General features: G+C 44.3%; 1 protein-coding gene and 1 pseudogene across 5 annotated transcripts in view; both read right to left on the bottom strand.

Annotated features, from left to right (window-relative positions):
- Positions 1-3,173: 3,173 nt before the first annotated feature.
- Positions 3,174-4,767, bottom strand: LOC117191707 (annotated as a pseudogene).
- Positions 4,768-7,766: 2,999 nt separating this feature from the next.
- LOC117189492 (catenin delta-2-like) overlaps positions 7,767-19,449 on the bottom strand; it is a 45,778-nt gene continuing 34,095 nt past the window's right edge. For 3 of the 5 annotated variants that reach the window (XM_033394631.1, XM_033394630.1, XM_033394628.1), the window contains exons 2-4: positions 18,697-19,041; positions 8,833-9,044; positions 7,767-8,776 (exon numbers count right to left, since the gene is read on the bottom strand). In XM_033394631.1, coding sequence (XP_033250522.1) covers positions 7,839-8,776; positions 8,833-9,044; positions 18,697-18,881 — 1,335 coding nt within the window. In that variant the 5' untranslated portion in view covers positions 18,882-19,041 and the 3' untranslated portion in view covers positions 7,767-7,838. Of the gene's footprint in view, positions 8,777-8,832; positions 9,045-17,366; positions 18,429-18,484; positions 19,042-19,449 lie in introns of those variants that run through there. The other 2 variants (XM_033394629.1, XM_033394627.1) reach the window with 2 other exon arrangements.

Below are 19,449 nucleotides of genomic sequence, written 5' to 3' on the forward strand. Positions count from 1 at the left end.
ACGTTTTATAACGTTGCAGACTATTGCAGCTAGTGCTTCATCAATACTTGACCGCTTGATATCTTCACAAGAAGACATATTCCATAAAACTCCAGTTACCAATTCTTTTACTTCTGTCTCTTGAGAACGACAAAGAAGATGAACCAACGCTTCTATTCCGCCAGAATTTTTAATTCCACGCTTCTTTTCATCATTTTGTTTACCGTAAGATAAATTTCGAAGGGCTCCACAAGCATTTCTAAAAATAAAAACAAAATAACCTGTTAGAACATTTTTAAGATATAATAGTTTAGTTAGGTTAGGTTAAGGCGGTAGCCTGGAGGGGGGTGGGGGGTAAAAGCCCTCCGCCCCCAAGGTCACTTGGACCTATAGGAGATCCATTCTGTTGCCGCATGGGCATGTAGCCCTTCTCGTTGCCTGAACTGTGAGAGCAGACTACTGCAGGTTAAGTGCAGTCCCATCCGGTGGCTTGGATGTATTTGGACAAGGTCCCTGGTTTGATTTCGGACAGGTCCGAAATGTCCGTGAGGAAAGCGGCCCCGAGAATACGAAGACGACGATTTCCAAGGGCTGGGCAGTGGCAGAAGAAGTGGGGGACCGATTCCTCCTCCTCCTCGTCGCGACAACTCCTGCAGAAGTCGTTATGAGGGATTGACAGTCTGGAGGCATGAGTGCCGATCTGCCAGTGTCCCGTAATGGCTCGAGTAACTGCAGAGCACTGTGCTCTGCTGAGTCTATATCAATCTTGAGACTTTACAGGAAACAGTTTGCTGCCATCTCCTATTGGCATTTTGCTCGAACAATTCATGCGTTAGCAGCCTGCACGTAGCCAAGGGCATCGCTACCTGCTCCCTTTCCGATAGGAGAGGGATCGTAGTACCCTGCCTGGCTAGCTCGTCGGCGGCGTCGATCCCCTCGATGTCCCTGTGGCCGGGGACCCATATAAGGACGAGATATAACTGCTCTGCGATCTCGTGCAGAGACCTGCGGCAGTCATTTACAGTCGCTGATCCAGGAGCCTGAAGCAATGACTGTTGTTCAGCTCGCTGCAGTAAACTCCGCCTCCCACGCGGCCGTCTAGCTTTGAGCCATCAGTGTAGAAGTGAACCGCATTTGCAGGTCCTGGTTCGCCCATCTCCCAGTCCTCCCTAGGGGGGATTGATACCTGGAAGGGCGTCGAGAGGTGATCACTAGGAATACAGTTATCTGTCCTATCTGGTAATTGCGGGAGTCTCATCAGGATTCCCTAGTGCCCAACCGCGGACGCCTTCCACAGTCAGCCTTCTCTCATTCTGAGGACGGAAAGTGTTGCCTTCTTTCCCATATCTACAGGGAGGAGGTCTAGCACAGTATCCAGGGCTTCCCCTGGATAGCCCTGGATAGCCCTGGATAGTGCGTAGCCCGCCAGCTATGCATAGCTCTGCGTTGAACTCTGCTGAGTTTATTGAGGCATGTCCTTCTGTCTAAGGCTGGCCACCATACCACCACTCCATAGAGCATGATCGGTCGTATGATGGCGGTGTAGAGCCACCGGACTATATAGGGGGTCATTCCCCATTTAAGTCCGATGGCTTTCCTGCAAGTATAGAGGGCCACTGTGGATTTCTTCACTCTATCCTCTATGCTCAATTTCCAGTCGAGCTCTCTATCGAGGATTAGGCCAAGATACTTGGCGTTGTTGCTGAAAACTAGCGCTTCCCCACATAGTCTAGGGGGAATCAGTACCGGAACTTTGTACTTCCTAGTGAAAAGCACCAGTTCCGTTTTAGACGGGTTGACGCCTAACCCGCATTTGTCTGCCCATTTCCACATTTTCGTGAGAGTACTTGTCATGCACTCACACAACGTCTGCGGAAATTTTCCGGATTTCGTCCGCATACGCCACCACACGGCAGCCACCCCCTCTATCTCCCGCAGCAGTGTGTTCACTGCCACGTTCCATAGGAGGGGCGAGAGGACTCCGCCCTGCGGTGTGCCTCTGCAGACAAATCTGGTGCATGTTGACGTCCCCAGTGATGCCTCAAAGTAGTTGGGTCTGTTTTCATCGCAACCAGGTAAATGAGTATTTAGGAGAAGATTAAGCGACTCATCGCTGGATGTAGTCCACGACTGGTCGGTGTTCCTCAAGTAGCCCAGGGTGGGTGTTGTCTTCGAGAGAACTTTGCGCAAACGCGAAGCTTCTGAGTTGTTCTCGATTTCGCTGCAGAACTTACGCCGGAGAATTGGCCATCCTAAGTTCTTTGTTGTAGGTTGTCAGACTGGCCTTGTATTCGGCCCATTCTGCAAGTATGTGCACCGATTTAGCATGTGTAGTCTACGCAGCTTTGCAGGTCATTAAGCTCCACCATAATAATTTGGCTATGATACTTAATAACTAAATATAGGGCTACGAAACCCGACAGTACCCTTCAAGGATATAAACATGTAGCAATAAAAATACTTGCAGGGTACATGGATATATCTTAGTGTATTTATTAAGTAATCAGATTAGCGTACCAGATGTTTAATGAATATAATCCTTTACAATATGTATGCTGTAAAAACTTATATGTAAATGTAAAAGAAACGCTGTATTTTTTAAGAATAATTTAAGATTTAAATACTTCACGTCATAGCTCGCAAACGACGGTCAACACTTTTTCCCTTTGCTGTCTCGTCACTGACAAAACCGAAAACGACCACGAAGACACGGTCTCTCACTGAGCAGAACACTTTTTGTCTCTTCGCTTGTGTTATGTGTTTCGGGTTTTCGGGTGAGCCCGACACACGATCGTGTCTCACAATAACAACTTAGAAAGACACTTTGGTCAAGCGCTCACAGCAAAAGTGTCTTTAGATGAGCAGAACCAAAAAAGTGTTTTTAGTTTTTTTTTTTCGTTTATTTATTCTTGTTTTCCGCATCTTTTGGGCTATTGTATTGTAATATGTATATTTATTTGCAAAATTCACGATTCATTGTAAGCTCCAATAGTCAAACCTTATAGAATTCACAAAAATTGATAGTTGCCATAAGCATCACACAAGCACGCATACATACGCAAAAGACACTTTGTTCGTTCACTCGCGACAAGATGCTCAGTGAAAAACAGGAACAAAAGAGAAGTGAAAAAATCGGTCTTTGCTTGAGCGAAGAGCGAGTTGAGCAAAAACAGATTTGATCGGGTCTTTTCAGTCCATTTTCTCAATGTGTCCGTCAATGAGAGGTTTTTATCAGACACGCCGAAAGTGTCAACAGTTATTTGCGAGCTATGCTTCACGTGTATCTAATACTAATTAAATAATTAACGAACAAATTCTACATTACATTCTATAATTGTTTTCTAACCATCTCCGAAAGCAAGGCTGATTCATTATTCGACATAACAGCTCCACTAGAGTCATTATTCCTATATGAAGAACTAGGTACACGCTGAATTGTTCTGTCTTCATAGCGCGTACGTCCCTGAGATGCCATTGGTCGGTTAAGGGTGTTATTGGCATTGTTTGGTGAACTTGGTGGAGTGCTGTGCGCAGTGAAATTTGTACTAATAAAATCATGCTCTTTCCAACCGTTTTTTTTGTAGACGTCTCGCCGTTCGTGATGTTGCCACATCGTATACAAAACTTGACTGGCAAACTAGCACTAAAAGTGAACGAGAAAATTCTGGATTCTTTTTTATGACCTCATTAATTGTAGCCAATACAGCTGTTATTGTATCATCCGATGTGTTTTGGTCATGCTGTATATTTCCAGATGGAAGTTTTTGAACTAAATCGCGCATAGCATACTTTCTAATTAGTTCTTTATTTCGCTGATCAATAGCTAGATTGCGTAGGGCAGTAGCAACTGCACAGACTACGCGATCCACTTCCATCCAAAGGAGCTCTACTAGAATAGGTAGACCTTTTTCTTTACGCACTGTTACACGAATATCAATGCTGGGTTGCCAATAACATGCAGATAAATTTTGAATTGCTCCTGCCGCAGCTTCAAGTGTTTCTGGATTAGAACAACTTTGTAATAATGATAAGTAATATTGAACTACTTCCGGTTGCCATAATTGTTCGTAGCCCTTATTCATCTGGCTCTTAGTTACTGAACTTTTAGAATACTCTGTGGATATGCTATAGTCCTGAAGAGCTTCAGTAGCAGACACTTCCTTCTTTTTTTTACTTGTTCCAAAGCATCCTAAATTTTCTCCTAGAAATAAAAATATAGACTTAACAATGGACATTTCATGTTTTGTTTTATTTTACCCTTTGATGAAGATGGGATAGCCCTATCTTGCGTTATGAAGGGATGCTTATCGTAGTTGGGCTCTTCCGCTTCCTGACATCTATACGAAATATTACGAAATATACACACGCAATTTTTCTACAGTTTTGTTTCCAATATTGTTTTTCTCTATTTCAGCTCGAACTACGTAGAGAAGACATTCCACTAAATGCTCGCAATTGCGAAGACACCCTCTTCCCACAACAAACGGTATCCCATCCGGAATGACGTTTTATAACGTTGCAGACTATTGCAGCTAGTGCTTCATCAATACTTGACCGCTTGATATCTTCACAAGAAGACATATTCCATAAAACTCCAGTTACCAATTCTTTTACTTCTGTCTCTTGAGAACGACAAAGAAGATGAACCAACGCTTCTATTCCGCCAGAATTTTTAATTCCACGCTTCTTTTCATCATTTTGTCTACCGTAAGATAAATTTCGAAGGGCTCCACAAGCATTTCTAAAAATAAAAACAAAATAACCTGTTAGAACATTTTTAAGATATAATAGTTTAGTTAGGTTAGGTTAAGGCGGTAGCCTGGAGGGGGGTGGGGGGTAAAAGACCTCCGCCCCCAAGGTCACTTGGACCTATAGGAGATCCATTCTGTTGCCGCATGGGCATGTAGCCCTTCTCGTTGCCTGAACCGTGAGAGCAGACTACTGCAGGTTAAGTGCAGTCCCATCCGGTGGCTTAGATGTATTTGGACAAGGTCCCTGGTTTGATTTCGGACAGGTCCGAAATGTCCGTGAGGAAAGCGGCCCCGAGAATACGAAGACGACGATTTCCAAGGGCTGGGGAGTGGCAGAAGAAGTGGGGGACCGATTCCTCCTCCTCCTCGTCGCGACAACTCCTGCAGAAGTCGTTATGAGGGATTGACAGTCTGGAGGCATGAGTGCCGATCTGCCAGTGTCCCGTAATGGCTCGAGTAACTGCAGAGCACTGTACTCTGCTGAGTCTATACAGCTCTGATGAGCGCTTCTTCGATCGATATGGCCATATCAATCTTGAGACTTTACAGGAAACAGTTTGCTGCCATCTCCTATTGGCATTTTGCTCGAACAATTCATGCGTTAGCAGCCTGCACGTAGCCAAGGGCATCGCTACCTGCTCCCTTTCCGATAGGAGAGGGATCGTAGTACCCTGCCTGGCTAGCTCGTCGGCGGCGTCGATCCCCTCGATGTCCCTGTGGCCGGGGACCCATATAAGGACGAGATATAACTGCTCTGCAATCTCGTGCAGAGACTTGCGGCAGTCATTTACAGTCGCTGATCCAGGAGCCTGAAGCAATGACTGTTGTTCAGCTCGCTGCAGTAAACTCCGCCTCCCACGCGGCCGTCTAGCTTTGAGCCATCAGTGTAGAAGTGAACCGCATTTGCAGGTCCTGGTTCGCCCATCTCCCAGTCCTCCCTAGGGGGTATTGATACCTGGAAGGGCGTCGAGCGGTGATCACTAGGAATACAGTTATCTGTCCTATCTGGTAATTGCGGGAGTCTCATCAGGATTCCCTAGTGCCCAACCGCGGACGCCTTCCACAGTCAGCCTTCTCTCATTCTGAGGACGGAAAGTGTTACCTTCTTTCCCATATCTACAGGGAGGAGGTCCAGCACAGTATCCAGGGCTTCCCCTGGATAGCCCTGGATAGCCCTGGATAGTGCGTAGCCCGCCAGTTATGCATAGCTCTGCGTTGAACTCTGCTGAGTTTATTGAGGCATGTCCTTCTGTCTAAGGCTGGCCACCATACCACCACTCCATAGAGCATGATCGGTCGTATGATGGCGGTGTAAAGCCACCGGACTATATAGGGGGTCATTCCCCATTTAAGTCCGATGGCTTTCCTGCAAGTATAGAGGGCCACTGTGGATTTCTTCACTCTATCCTCTATGCTCAATTTCCAGTCGAGCTCTCTATCGAGGATTAGGCCAAGATACTTGGCGTTGTTGCTGAAAACTAGCGCTTCCCCACATAGTCTAGGGGGAATCAGTACCGGAACTTTGTACTTCCTAGTGAAAAGCACCAGTTCCGTTTTAGACGGGTTGACGCCTAACCCGCATTTGTCTGCCCATTTCCACATTTTCGTGAGAGTACTTGTCATGCACTCACACAACGTCTGCGGAAATTTTCCGGATTTCGTCCGCATACGCCACCACACGGCAGCCACCCCCCTCTATCTCCCGCAGCAGTGTGTTCACTGCCACGTTCCATAGGAGGGGCGAGAGGACTCCGCCCTGCGGTGTGCCTCTGCAGACAAATCTGGTGCATGTTGACGTCCCCAGTGATGCCTCAAAGTAGTTGGGTCTGTTTTCATCGCAACCAGGGAAATGAGTATTTAGGAGAAGATTAAGCGACTCATCGCTGGATGTAGTCCACGACTGGTCGGTGTTCCTCAAGTAGCCCAGGGTGGGTGTTGTCTTCGAGAGAACTTTGCGCAAGCGCGAAGCTTCTGAGTTGTTCTCGATTTCGCTGCAGAACTTACGCCAGGAGAATTGACCATCCTAAGTTCTTTGTTGTAGGTTGACAGACTGGCCTTGTATTCGGCCCATTCTGCAAGTATATGCACCGATTTAGCATGTGTAGTCTACGCAGCTTTGCAGGTCATTAAGCTCCACCATAATAATTTGGCTATGATACTTAATAACTAAATATAGAGCTACGAAACCCGACAGTACCCTTCAAGGATATAAACATGTAGCAATAAAAATACTTGCAGGGTACATGGATATATCTTAGTGTATTTATTAAGTAATCAGATTAGCGTACCAGATGTTTAATGAATATAATCCTTTACAATATGTATGCTGTAAAAACTTATATGTAAATGTAAAAGAAACGCTGTATTTTTTAAGAATAATTTAAGATTTAAATACTTCACGTCATAGCTCGCAAACGACGGTCAACACTTTTTCCCTTTGCTGTCTCGTCACTGACAAAACCGAAAACGACCACGAAGACACGGTCTCTCACTGAGCAGAACACTTTTTGTCTCTTCGCTTGTGTTATGTGTTTCGGGTTTTCGGGTGAGCCCGACACACGATCGTGTCTCACAATAACAACTTAGAAAGACACTTTGGTCAAGCGCTCACAGCAAAAGTGTCTTTAGATGAGCAGAACCAAAAAAGTGTCTGAGTAAAGTGTTTTTAGTTTTTTTTTCGTTTATTTATTCTTGTTTTCCGCATCTTTTGGGCTATTGTATTGTAATATGTATATTTATTTGCAAAATTCACGCTTCATTTTAAGCTCCAATAGTCAAACCTTATAGAATTCACAAAAATTGATAGTTGCCATCACACGTACAAGCACGCATACATACGCAAAAGACACTTTGTTCGTTCACTCGCGACAAGATGCTCAGTGAAAAACAGGAACAAAAGAGAAGTGAAAAAATCGGTCTTTGCTTGAGCGAAGAGCGAGTTGAGCAAAAACAGATTTGATCGGGGCTTTTCAGTCCATTTTCTCAATGTGTCCGTCAATGAGAGGTTTTTATCAGACACGCCGAAAGTGGCAACAGTTATTTGCGAGCTATGCTTCACGTGTATCTAATACTAATTAAATAATTAACGAACAAATTCTACATTACATTCTATAATTGTTTTCTAACCATCTCCGAAAGCAAGGCTGATTCATTATTCGACATAACAGCTCCACTAGAGTCATTATTCCTATATGAAGAACTAGGTACACGCTGAATTGTTCTGTCTTCATAGCGCGTACGTCCCTGAGATGCCATTGGTCGGTTAAGGGTGTTATTGGCATTGTTTGGTGAACTTGGTGGAGTGCTGTGCGCAGTGAAATTTGTACTAATAAAATCATGCTCTTTCCAACCGTTTTTTTTGTAGACGTCTCGCAGTTCGTGATGTTGCCACATCGTATACAAAACTTGACTAGCAAACTTTATTACACAAGAAGTATATTTTTCTTTTCGTCTCGATATATTCATAAGCCGGTCTATACCACCTGCATCTAAAAGTGAACGAGAAAATTCTGGATTCTTTTTTATGACCTCATTAATTGTAGCCAATACAGCTGTTATTGTATCATCCGATGTGTTTTGGTCATGCTGTATATTTCCAGATGGAAGTTTTTGAACTAAATCGCGCATAGCATACTTTCTAATTAGTTCTTTATTTCGCTGATCAATAGCTAGATTGCGTAGGGCAGTAGCAACTGCACAGACTAAGCGATATACTTCCATCCAAAGGAGCTCTACTAGAATAGGTAGACCTTTTTCTTTACGCACTGTTACACGAATATCAATGCTGGGTTGCCAATAACATGCAGATAAATTTTGAATTGCTCCTGCCGCAGCTTCACGTGTTTCTGGATTAGAACAACTTTGTAATAATGATAAGTAATATTGAACTACTTCCGGTTGCCATAATTGTTCGTAGCCCTTATTCATCTGGCTCTTAGTTACTGAACTTTTAGAATACTCTGTGGATATGCTATAGTCCTGAAGAGCTTCAGTAGCAGACACTTCCTTCTTTTTTTTACTTGTTCCAAAGCATCCTAAATTTTCTCCTAGAAATAAAAATATAGACTTAACAATGGACATTTCATGTTTTGTTTTATTTTACCCTTTGATGAAGATGGGATAGCCCTATCTTGCGTTATGAAGGGATGCTTATCGTAGTTGGGCTCTTCCGCTTCCTGACATCTATACGAAATATTACGAAGTATACACACGCAATTTTCTACAGTTTTGTTTCCAATATTGTTTTTCTCTATTTCAGCTCGAACTACGTAGAGAAGACATTCCACTAAATGCTCGCAATTGCGAAGACACCCTCTTCCCACAACAAACGGTATCCCATCCGGAATGACGTTTTATAACGTTGCAGACTATTGCAGCTAGTGCTTCATCAATACTTGACCGCTTGATATCTTCACAAGAAGACATATTCCATAAAACTCCAGTTACCAATTCTTTTACTTCTGTCTCTTGAGAAAGACAAAGGAGATGAACCAACGCTTCTATTCCGCCAGAATTTTTAATTCCACGCTTCTTTTCATCATTTTGTCTACCGTAAGATAAATTTCGAAGGGCTCCACAAGCATTTCTAAAAATAAAAACAAAATAACCTGTTAGAACATTTTTAAGATATAATAGTTTAGTTAGGTTAGGTTAAGGCGGTAGCCTGGAGGGGGGTGGGGGGTAAAAGCCCTCCGCCCCAAGGTCACTTGGACCTATAGGAGATCCATTCTGTTGCCGCATGGGCATGTAGCCCTTCTCGTTGCCTGAACCGTGAGAGCAGACTACTGCAGGTTAAGTGCAGTCCCATCCGGTGGCTTGGATGTATTTGGACAAGGTCCCTGGTTTGATTTCGGACAGGTCCGAAATGTCCGTGAGGAAAGCGGCCCCGAGAATACGAAGACGACGATTTCCAAGGGCTGGGCAGTGGCAGAAGAAGTGGGGGACCGATTCCTCCTCCTCCTCGTCGCGACAACTCCTGCAGAAGTCGTTATGAGGGATTGACAGTCTGGAGGCATGAGTGCCGATCTGCCAGTGTCCCGTAATGGCTCGAGTAACTGCAGAGCACTGTGCTCTGCTGAGTCTATACAGCTCTGATCAGCGCTTCTTCGATCGATATGGCCATATCAATCTTGAGACTTTACAGGAAACAGTTTGCTGCCATCTCCTATTGGCATTTTGCTCGAACAATTCGTGCGTTAGCAGCCTGCACGTAGCCAAGGGCATCGCTACCTGCTCCCTTTCCGATAGGAGAGGGATCGTAGTACCCTGCCTGGCTAGCTCGTCGGCGGCGTCGATCCCCTCGATGTCCCTGTGGCCGGGGACCCATATAAGGACGAGATATAACTGCTCTGCGATCTCGTGCAGAGACCTGCGGCAGTCATTTACAGTCGCTGAGTTCGACGATATTGAGCCTAGAGCTTTAATAGCTGCTTGGCTGTCCGAGAAGACGCACACTAAGTGCGTGTCTAGACGTATTTTGGAGACGATAGAAATGGCCTCCTTGATGGCTTCAACCTCCGTTTGGAACACACTACAGTGATCTAGGAGCCTGAAGAAATGACAGTTGTTCAGCTCGCTGCAGTAAACTCCGCCTCCCACGCGGCCGTCTAGCTTTGAGCCATCAGTGTAGAAGTGAACCGCATTTGCAGGTCCTGGTCGCCCATCTCCCAGTCCTCCCTAGGGGGGATTGATACCTGGAAGGGCGTCGAGAGGTGATCACTAGGAATACAGTTATCTGTCCTATCTGGTAATTGCGGGAGTCTCATCAGGATTCCCTAGTGCCCAACCGCGGACGCCTTCCACAGTCAGCCTTCTCTCATTCTGAGGACGGAAAGTGTTGCCTTCTTTCCCATATCTACAGGGAGGAGGTCCAGCACAGTATCCAGGGCTTCCCCTGGATAGCCCTGGATAGTGCGTAGCCCGCCAGTTATGCATAGCTCTGCGTTGAACTCTGCTGAGTTTATTGAGGCATGTCCTTCTGTCTAAGGCTGGCCACCATACCACCACTCCATAGAGCATGATCGGTCGTATGATGGCGGTGTAGAGCCACCGGACTATATAGGGGGTCATTCCCCATTTAAGTCCGATGGCTTTCCTGCAAGTATAGAGGGCCACTGTGGATTTCTTCACTCTATCCTCTATGCTCAATTTCCAGTCGAGCTCTCTATCGAGGATTAGGCCAAGATACTTGGCGTTGTTGCTGAAAACTAGCGCTTCCCCACATAGTCTAGGGGGAATCAGTACCGGAACTTTGTACTTCCTAGTGAAAAGCACCAGTTCCGTTTTAGACGGGTTGACGCCTAGCCCGCATTTGTCTGCCCATTTCCACATTTTCGTGAGAGTACTTGTCATGCACTCACACAACGTCTGCGGAAATTTTCCGGATTTCGTCCGCATACGCCACCACACGGCAGCCACCCCCCTCTATCTCCCGCAGCAGTGTGTTCACTGCCACGTTCCATAGGAGGGGCGAGAGGACTCCGCCCTGCGGTGTGCCTCTGCAGACAAATCTGGTGCATGTTGACGTCCCCAGTGATGCCTCAAAGTAGTTGGGTCTGTTTTCATCGCAACCAGGGAAATGAGTATTTAGGAGAAGATTAAGCGACTCATCGCTGGATGTAGTCCACGACTGGTCGGTGTTCCTCAAGTAGCCCAGGGTGGGTGTTGTCTTCGAGAGAACTTTGCGCAAGCGCGAAGCTTCTGAGTTGTTCTCGATTTCGCTGCAGAACTTACGCCAGGAGAATTGGCCATCCTAAGTTCTTTGTTGTAGGTTGACAGACTGGCCTTGTATTCGGCCCATTCTGCAAGTATGTGCACCGATTTAGCATGTGTAGTCTACGCAGCTTTGCAGGTCATTAAGCTCCACCATAATAATTTGGCTATGATACTTAATAACTAAATATGTTGGCTCCGCATTTTTCTATTTAACCTGCTCTTACATTCCTCCCAGGTCTGATGCTGAGCTTTACTTACACCACCTTTCAGCAATTAATAATGTTGTTTCTACATTAGGGTGCAATGATCGAATTATTGACATGGGGGACATGTTTTCGCAAAACAAACTTTATTGATTTAGATCTACATCTCTCGCGTGTTGATTGGTCGTTTCTTTATTCATTACCGAACATAGATGCAACTGTTAACTCGTTTTATAGTTCTATTTACTCCGCCCTTAATACGTTTGTTCCAGATATCACTGTACCTGTATCGTCCAAGCCTCCCTGGTTCTCCAAGTATTTGTCATACTTAAAAAATAATAAATCCCGGCTCTATAAAAAGTACCAGAGGTCGGGCTCCACGTTGGCCTTAGCTCTATACTCCTCCGCTCGCTCTCTGTTCCTTGCCGTCAATAGTCAGTGTTATAATCATTACCTTTCACAATGTAGTAGTAATTTTCGTAGTGATCCTAAAAAATTCTATTCGTTCGTTAGTTCTAAGCGCAAGTCAAACGTTTTTCCTCCGTCCCTTCATTACCAGAACAAAACAGAAGCTTCTGCTGTTGGTATTGCAAATTTATTCGCTAACTTTTTCCAAACAACGTACTCGTCTCATATTTACAACGCATCCACTCCGTATCCGTACCAGCTACCTCAAGCTAACAGTATTTTTCTGCCCTTTTTCGAGGAAAGCGTTGTTCTTGAAGGTTTGTCATCTATGGACATATCGTTTTCTGCGGGTCCAGATAAGGTACCAAGTTGCATCTTAAAACACTGTGCCCAGTCCCTTTGCAAACCCTTGACCTTTCTCTTCAACCTCTCCTTGGCACAGTCTTGTCTCCCAGTAATTTGGAATGAGTCCTACATCATTCCGCTTCACAAAAAAGGTTCAAGATCAAACATTGAAAACTATCGTGGTATCGCAAAGCTTTCCGCCATCCCGAAGCTTCTTGAGTTCCTGGTCACCCGGCAACTGCAACATCTTTGTTGCAGCTTGATATCTCCGTCGCAACACGGTTTTTTCAGACATCGTTCAACATCGACTAACCTTCTTGAGTTTTCTAACCTAATCCACCGTGGTTTTCAAATTGGTTTGCAGACGGATGTAGTTTTTACGGACTTCAGCAAGGCATTCGATTCTGTGAACCATGCTCTGCTTATTCAAAAGCTCTCTTTATTAGGGTTCCCAACGAATCTTCTAGATTGGATTTTGTCCTATCTCTCTAACCGTACTCAACGTGTTTTGTTTTCTAACGTGTTGTCAAATACTGTTAATGTTACTTCAGGTGTGCCACAGGGAAGTCATCTGGGCCCGCTTCTGTTTATTTTATTTGTGAACGACCTTCCTCAAGTTATAACATACTCTACTACACTAATGTATGCTGATGATGTCAAAATCTGTCTTTCTTACTCTGATTGGTATTTGCACACATGCCTTCAACTTGATCTAAGTGAACTACTATTGTGGTGTTCAACTAATCTTCTTTTTCTGAACCTTTCCAAATGCAAACTTATGACATTTTACCGTCGCGCTCCTCATTTTGTCTCATATGTTCTAGGAAATCATGTCCTTGAGCGAATTTCGAGTTCAAATGACCTCGGAGTCCTTTTTGATCATAAGATGTGTTTCAACACCCATATAGCTGCAACTGTAAATAAAGCTAAGGGTGTTTTAGCGTTCATCAAGCGTTGGTCCAAGGAGTTTGACGACCCGTACGTTACGAAACAATTGTACATCTCGTTAGTACGTCCTATATTGGAGTATTGTTCTTGTGTGTGGAGCCCGCAGTATAAAGAGCAGCAGGCTGTTATTGAATCCGTGCAAAAGCAATTTTTAATTTTTGCCCTTCGGAACTTTAACTGGGACTCGGGTAGAATCTTGCCACCCTACCGGTCTAGGCTAAATCTTATTGACCTGCCGTCGTTGCACCATCGCAGAATATGCAATGGCGTAATGTTCGTGCACAAGCTCCTTCTTGGGACTGTTGACTCCCAAACTCTCTTGGGTCAGATTGACTTGGCCGTTCCATCCAGACCTACCCGTACTTTTAGGCCTATCCGTCTACCCATATGTAGGTCTAATTATGCTGATCATGAACCTTTTAGGGTTTTATGCCATAATTATAACTCCCTCTGTCTAACCCTATCCCCTGAACTGTCTCTTAAACTAATTGCATGCAATATTTATAATCATTTAAATTTAGCTAACTTTTAACTTATCTTTTTCCGCCTTTAGTAACTAAGGGTATCTTAAAAGGAATGACGGCACGTGGACTAACTCCAGTGAGGAGTCCCTGCAGATTCTACTAGACACACATTTTCCAGGGTGCACAACCATCGAGACGGCACATCTTCCAGGAGAGGGACCGGTAACCTCGATGGATCACATCCTCACAAAAGGTAACATAAGCTGGGCAATAAACAGCTTCAACCCGTTCAAATCGCCAGGCCCAGACCAGGTAATCCCGGCCCAACTTCAGAAGGCCGGGGATACGGCCATCAACTGGCTACAAGGTATCTTCAGGAAGATACTGGCTGTGGGTACAATCCCGCGAACATGGCTTAAGGCAAAGATAGTCTTCATTCCCAAAGCTGGGAAAGCCTCGCACTCAGCTGCCAAAGACTTTAGACCAATCAGCCTATCGTCCTTCCTTCTCAAAACCTTTGAGAGACTCGTCGGGCTGCAACTGAGGACAACTATACACCCTCAGTTGCTGTCAGGCGCACAGCATGCCTACCGGAAAGGAAAATCCACGGAAACGGCTCTTCATGAAGTGATCTCAGCGGTAGAGAAATCTCTGCATCACAAAGAGTACTCACTCATAGCCTTTCTCGATATTGAGGGAGCTTTCAACAACGTTGTACCGGGCGCCATTACAGAAGCCCTGACTGACCTGGGGGTGGACCGTCACTTGGTGATGCTCATTGATCAATTGCTCACATGCAGGACGGTGACATCATCGATGGGATCGTCCGCCCAGTCAAGGTATGTCAACAGAGGCACCCCGCAAGGTGGTGTCCTGTCTCCTCTTCTGTGGAACATAGCAGTCAACAAGATTCTATGTGACCTAGAAGGGGGGGCTGCAATGTCGTGGCCTATGCGGACGACGTTGCGATTATCTTCTCGGGGAAATACCCCCAAACACTGTGCGACTTAATGTCCACAAAGCTAGCGCAACTGTCGGATTGGACAGAATCGCGCGGTCTGGGAGTAAATCCCTCAAAAACGGAACTCGTACTATTCACAAATAAATACAAGGTCCCGCCCCTCAACCCTCCAATACTACAAGGATGCAGGCTCTCCTTTAGCGACAGTGCCAGTTACTTAGGGTTGGTAATTGACAAGAAGCTTAGCTGGAACCTGAATGTCAAAGACAGAGTGAAGAAGGCAATGACTGCACTCTACACATGCAAAAAAGCTATTGGGCTAAGATGGGGTATGATCCCAAGCATAGTCCAATGGATATATCAAGCTATAGTTAGACCAATACTACTCTACGGAGTTACGGTGTGGTGGCCGGCCCTATCAAAAAGGGCGATCACCAAGCAACTGGGCAAAGTCCAGCGGACTGCCGCCCTATGCATCAGCGGAGCTCTTCGCACCACCCCAAATGATGCGCTAAATGCCATCCTATGCCTACAGAGCCTTGACCTCGCAGGAAAGGAACGGGCAGAAGCAGCAGCAATACGTCTAAGAGACTCAGATCAATGGGTGACACAGTGCATAGGTCACTCAGCCATATTAAATAATAGCAGTACCGTCCCCTCAAAAACAGACTACCAAGTTCCAAGAGAGTACACAGACACTCCCTTCGACACAATCATCCCTCACAGAGACGAATGGCTCGAGGGACTCCCAGGCCCAGATGGGGCCATAAACATCTTCACAGATGGATCAAAGCTGGACGACAGAGTCGGAGGGGGAATCTACTCTGAACAGCTAAGCATAAGGCATTCCTTCAGACTCCCAGATCATTGCAGTGTCTTTCAAGCGGAAGTCATAGCAATCAGGGAGGCTCTGGACTGCCTACAAGCGGCTGCCGTCACGGCAACCAAGCTAAACATTTATAGCGACAGCCAGGCTGCGATCAAATCGCTGAGCGCGATTTCCTCGAACTCGGCCACCGTGGCAGACTGCCGCAAATCTCTGCACGAGATGGCTCAGCAATTTGCTATTAGCCTGATTTGGGTCCCGGGCCACCGGGACATCGAGGGCAACTGTATAGCGGACGAGCTGGCCAGATCTGGCACTACAATCCCCCTTCTCCAAGACAAGGAGGATATCTGTATGCCAATGGCCACCTGTAAGCTCATTATAAGGGAGCAATACAAGCGACTAAACAACGATATGTGGCAAACAGTGCCACGATGTCGCACAACTCGGCAAACATGGCCGACCATGGACATGAAGCGCACCTCCGAGCTCCTCAAGTTAAGCAGGAAAAGGTGCAGCGTGGTCACACGTTCCCTCACGGGACACTGGCTAATAGGCACCCACGCTAACAGGCTGGGGGCCCCACATAACGATTTTTGTCGCAGCTGTAGAGACGAGGAAGAGGAGGAGACAGTGGAACATCTGTTCTGCTCCTGCCCAGCTCTCAGCAGAAGAAGGCTACAGCACCTGGGCTCAGCCTTTCTACACGACATCTCAGAGATGTCCAAACTATGTCCCAGGAGGATAGCGAACTTTGTGAGAGCATCTGGCTGGGATATTTGCTGACAGGAAGTCTCACAACGCAGGAAGGAAATGATCCTATGCGGTATCACAACGGGCCGAAACCGGCCTAAGTGTGACGGGTTCCGAGCGAGCCCGGCAGCCGCCTCAACCTAACCTAACCTAACTAAGTACCATTATTAACAGATAATTTGTTAATTTAATAAATAAATAAAAAAAAAACCCGACAGTACCCTTCAAGGATATAAACATGTAGCAATAAAAATACTTGCAGGGTACATGGATATATCTTAGTGTATTTATTAAGTAATCAGATTAGCGTACCAGATGTTTAATGAATATAATCCTTTACAATATGTATGCTGTAAAAACTTATATGTAAATGTAAAAGAAACGCTGTATTTTTTAAGAATAATTTAAGATTTAAATACTTCACGTCATAGCTCGCAAACTACGGTCAACTCTTTTTCCCTTTGCTGTCTCGTCACTGACAAAACCGAAAACGACCACGAAGACACGGTCTCTCACTGAGCAGAACACTTTTTGTCTCTTCGCTTGTGTTATGTGTTTCGGGTTTTCGGGTGAGCCCGACACACGATCGTGTCTCACAATAACAACTTAGAAAGACACTTTGGTCAAGCGCTCACAGCAAAAGTGTCTTTAGATGAGCAGAACCAAAAAAGTGTCTGAGTAAAGTGTTTTTAGTTTTTTTTTCGTTTATTTATTCTTGTTTTCCGCATCTTTTGGGCTATTGTATTGTAATATGTATATTTATTTGCAAAATTCACGATTCATTTTAAGCTCCAATAGTCAAACCTTATAGAATTCACAAAAATTGATAGTTGCCATAAGCATCACACGTACAAGCACGCATACATACGCAAAAGACACTTTGTTCGTTCACTCGCGACAAGATGCTCAGTGAAAAACAGGAACAAAAGAGAAGTGAAAAAATCGGTCTTTGCTTGAGCGAAGAGCGAGTTGAGCAAAAACAGATTTGATAGGGTCTTTTCAGTCCATTTTCTCAATGTGTCCGTCAATGAGAGGTTTTTATCAGACACGCCGAAAGTGTCAACAGTTATTTGCGAGCTATGCTTCACGTGTATCTAATACTAATTAAATAATTAACGAACAAATTCTACATTACATTCTATAATTGTTTTCTAACCATCTCCGAAAGCAAGGCTGATTCATTATTCGACATAACAGCTCCACTAGAGTCATTATTCCTATATGAAGAACTAGGTACACGCTGAATTGTTCTGTCTTCATAGCGCGTACGTCCCTGAGATGCCATTGGTCGGTTAAGGGTGTTATTGGCATTGTTTGGTGAACTTGGTGGAGTGCTGTGCGCAGTGAAATTTGTACTAATAAAATCATGCTCTTTCCAACCGTTTTTTTTGTAGACGTCTCGCAGTTCGTGATGTTGCCACATCGTATACAAAACTTGACTAGCAAACTTTATTACACAAGAAGTATATTTTTCTTTTCGTCTCGATATATTCATAAGCCGGTCTATACCACCTGCATCTAAAAGTGAACGAGAAAATTCTGGATTCTTTTTTATGACCTCATTAATTGTAGCCAATACAGCTGTTATTGTATCATCCGATGTGTTTTGGTCATGCTGTACATTTCCAGATGGAAGTTTTTGGACTAAATCGCGCATAGCGTACTTTGCAATTAGTTCTTTATTTCGCTGATCAATAGCTAGATTGCGTAGGGCAGTAGCAACTGCCCAGACTACGCGATCCACTTCCATCCGAAGGAGCTCTACTAGAATAGGTAGACCTTTTTCTTTACGCACTGTTGCACGAATATCAATGCTGGGTTGCCAATAACATGCAGATAAATTTTGAATTGCTCCTGCCGCAGCGTCAAGTGTTTCTGGATTAGAACAACTTTGCAATAATGATAAGTAATATTGAACTACTTCCGGTTGCCATAATTGTTCGTAGCCCTTATTCATCTGGCTCTTAGTTACTGAACTTTTAGAATACTCTGTGGATATGCTATAGTCCTGAAGAGCTTCAGTAGCAGACACTTCCTTCTTTTTTTTACTTGTTCCAAAGCATCCTAAATTTTCTCCTAGAAATAAAAATATAGACTTAACAATGGACATTTCATGTTTTGTTTTATTTTACCTTTTGACGAAGATGGAATAGCCCTATCTTGCGTTATGAAGGGATGCTTATCGTAGTTGGGATCTTCCACTTCCTGACATCTATACGAAAGATTACGAAGTATACACACGCAATTTTCTACAGTTTTGTTTCCAATATTGTTTTTCTCTATTGCAGCTCGAATTACGTAGTGAAAACATTCCACTAAATGCTCGCAATTGCGAAGACACCCCCTTGCATGTTCTCCAGCTGAACTGACATTTCGCAGCACTCCCGAAGCATTTCGAAATACTGTAGAAAAATTAATGTCACCACAACAAACGGGATCCCATCCGGAATGAGGTTTTATAACGTTGCAGACTATTGCAGCTAGTGCTTCATCAATAATTGACCGCTTGATATCTTCACAAGAAGACATATTCCATAAAACTCCAGTTACCAATTCTTTTACTTCTGTCTCTTGAGAACGACAAAGAAGATGAACCAACGCTTCTAATCCGCCAGAATTTTTAATTTCACGCTTGTTTTCATCATTTTGTCTACCGTAAGATAAATTTCGAAGGGCTCCACAAGCATTTCTAAAAACAAAAACAAAATAACCTGTTAGAACATTTTTAAGATATAATAGTTTAGGTGTTTATGGAAATTAATTATTGGGAGATGTTATTGCCTACATTACGATAGTTTTTGTATTTTCTTCCCTTAATACACATATGCATACATTTCATAAATGTTTTATACTTTTATATATGTATGTAAGAACATAGATTGTGTTGGCAAGAATTATGTTTCAATAGGTGCAGTTGGTATAAATTACAAAGGATCTTTGGTGCCCAAGGGCTCTAAGCAGTCTAAACAGCCGGTATTTTAACAAAATAAACTTTTCAAGAACTCCCGAATTACACGGAAAATATTACAAATCTTTCCTTAATCGATAGTGCATAACTTTTAATAATGCAAACGTCGATTTAAGTGTGTTTTTGTGT

This window comes from Drosophila miranda (genome assembly GCF_003369915.1).
Source record: "Drosophila miranda strain MSH22 chromosome Y unlocalized genomic scaffold, D.miranda_PacBio2.1 Contig_Y1_pilon, whole genome shotgun sequence".
Lineage (NCBI taxonomy): Eukaryota > Metazoa > Arthropoda > Insecta > Diptera > Drosophilidae > Drosophila > Drosophila miranda.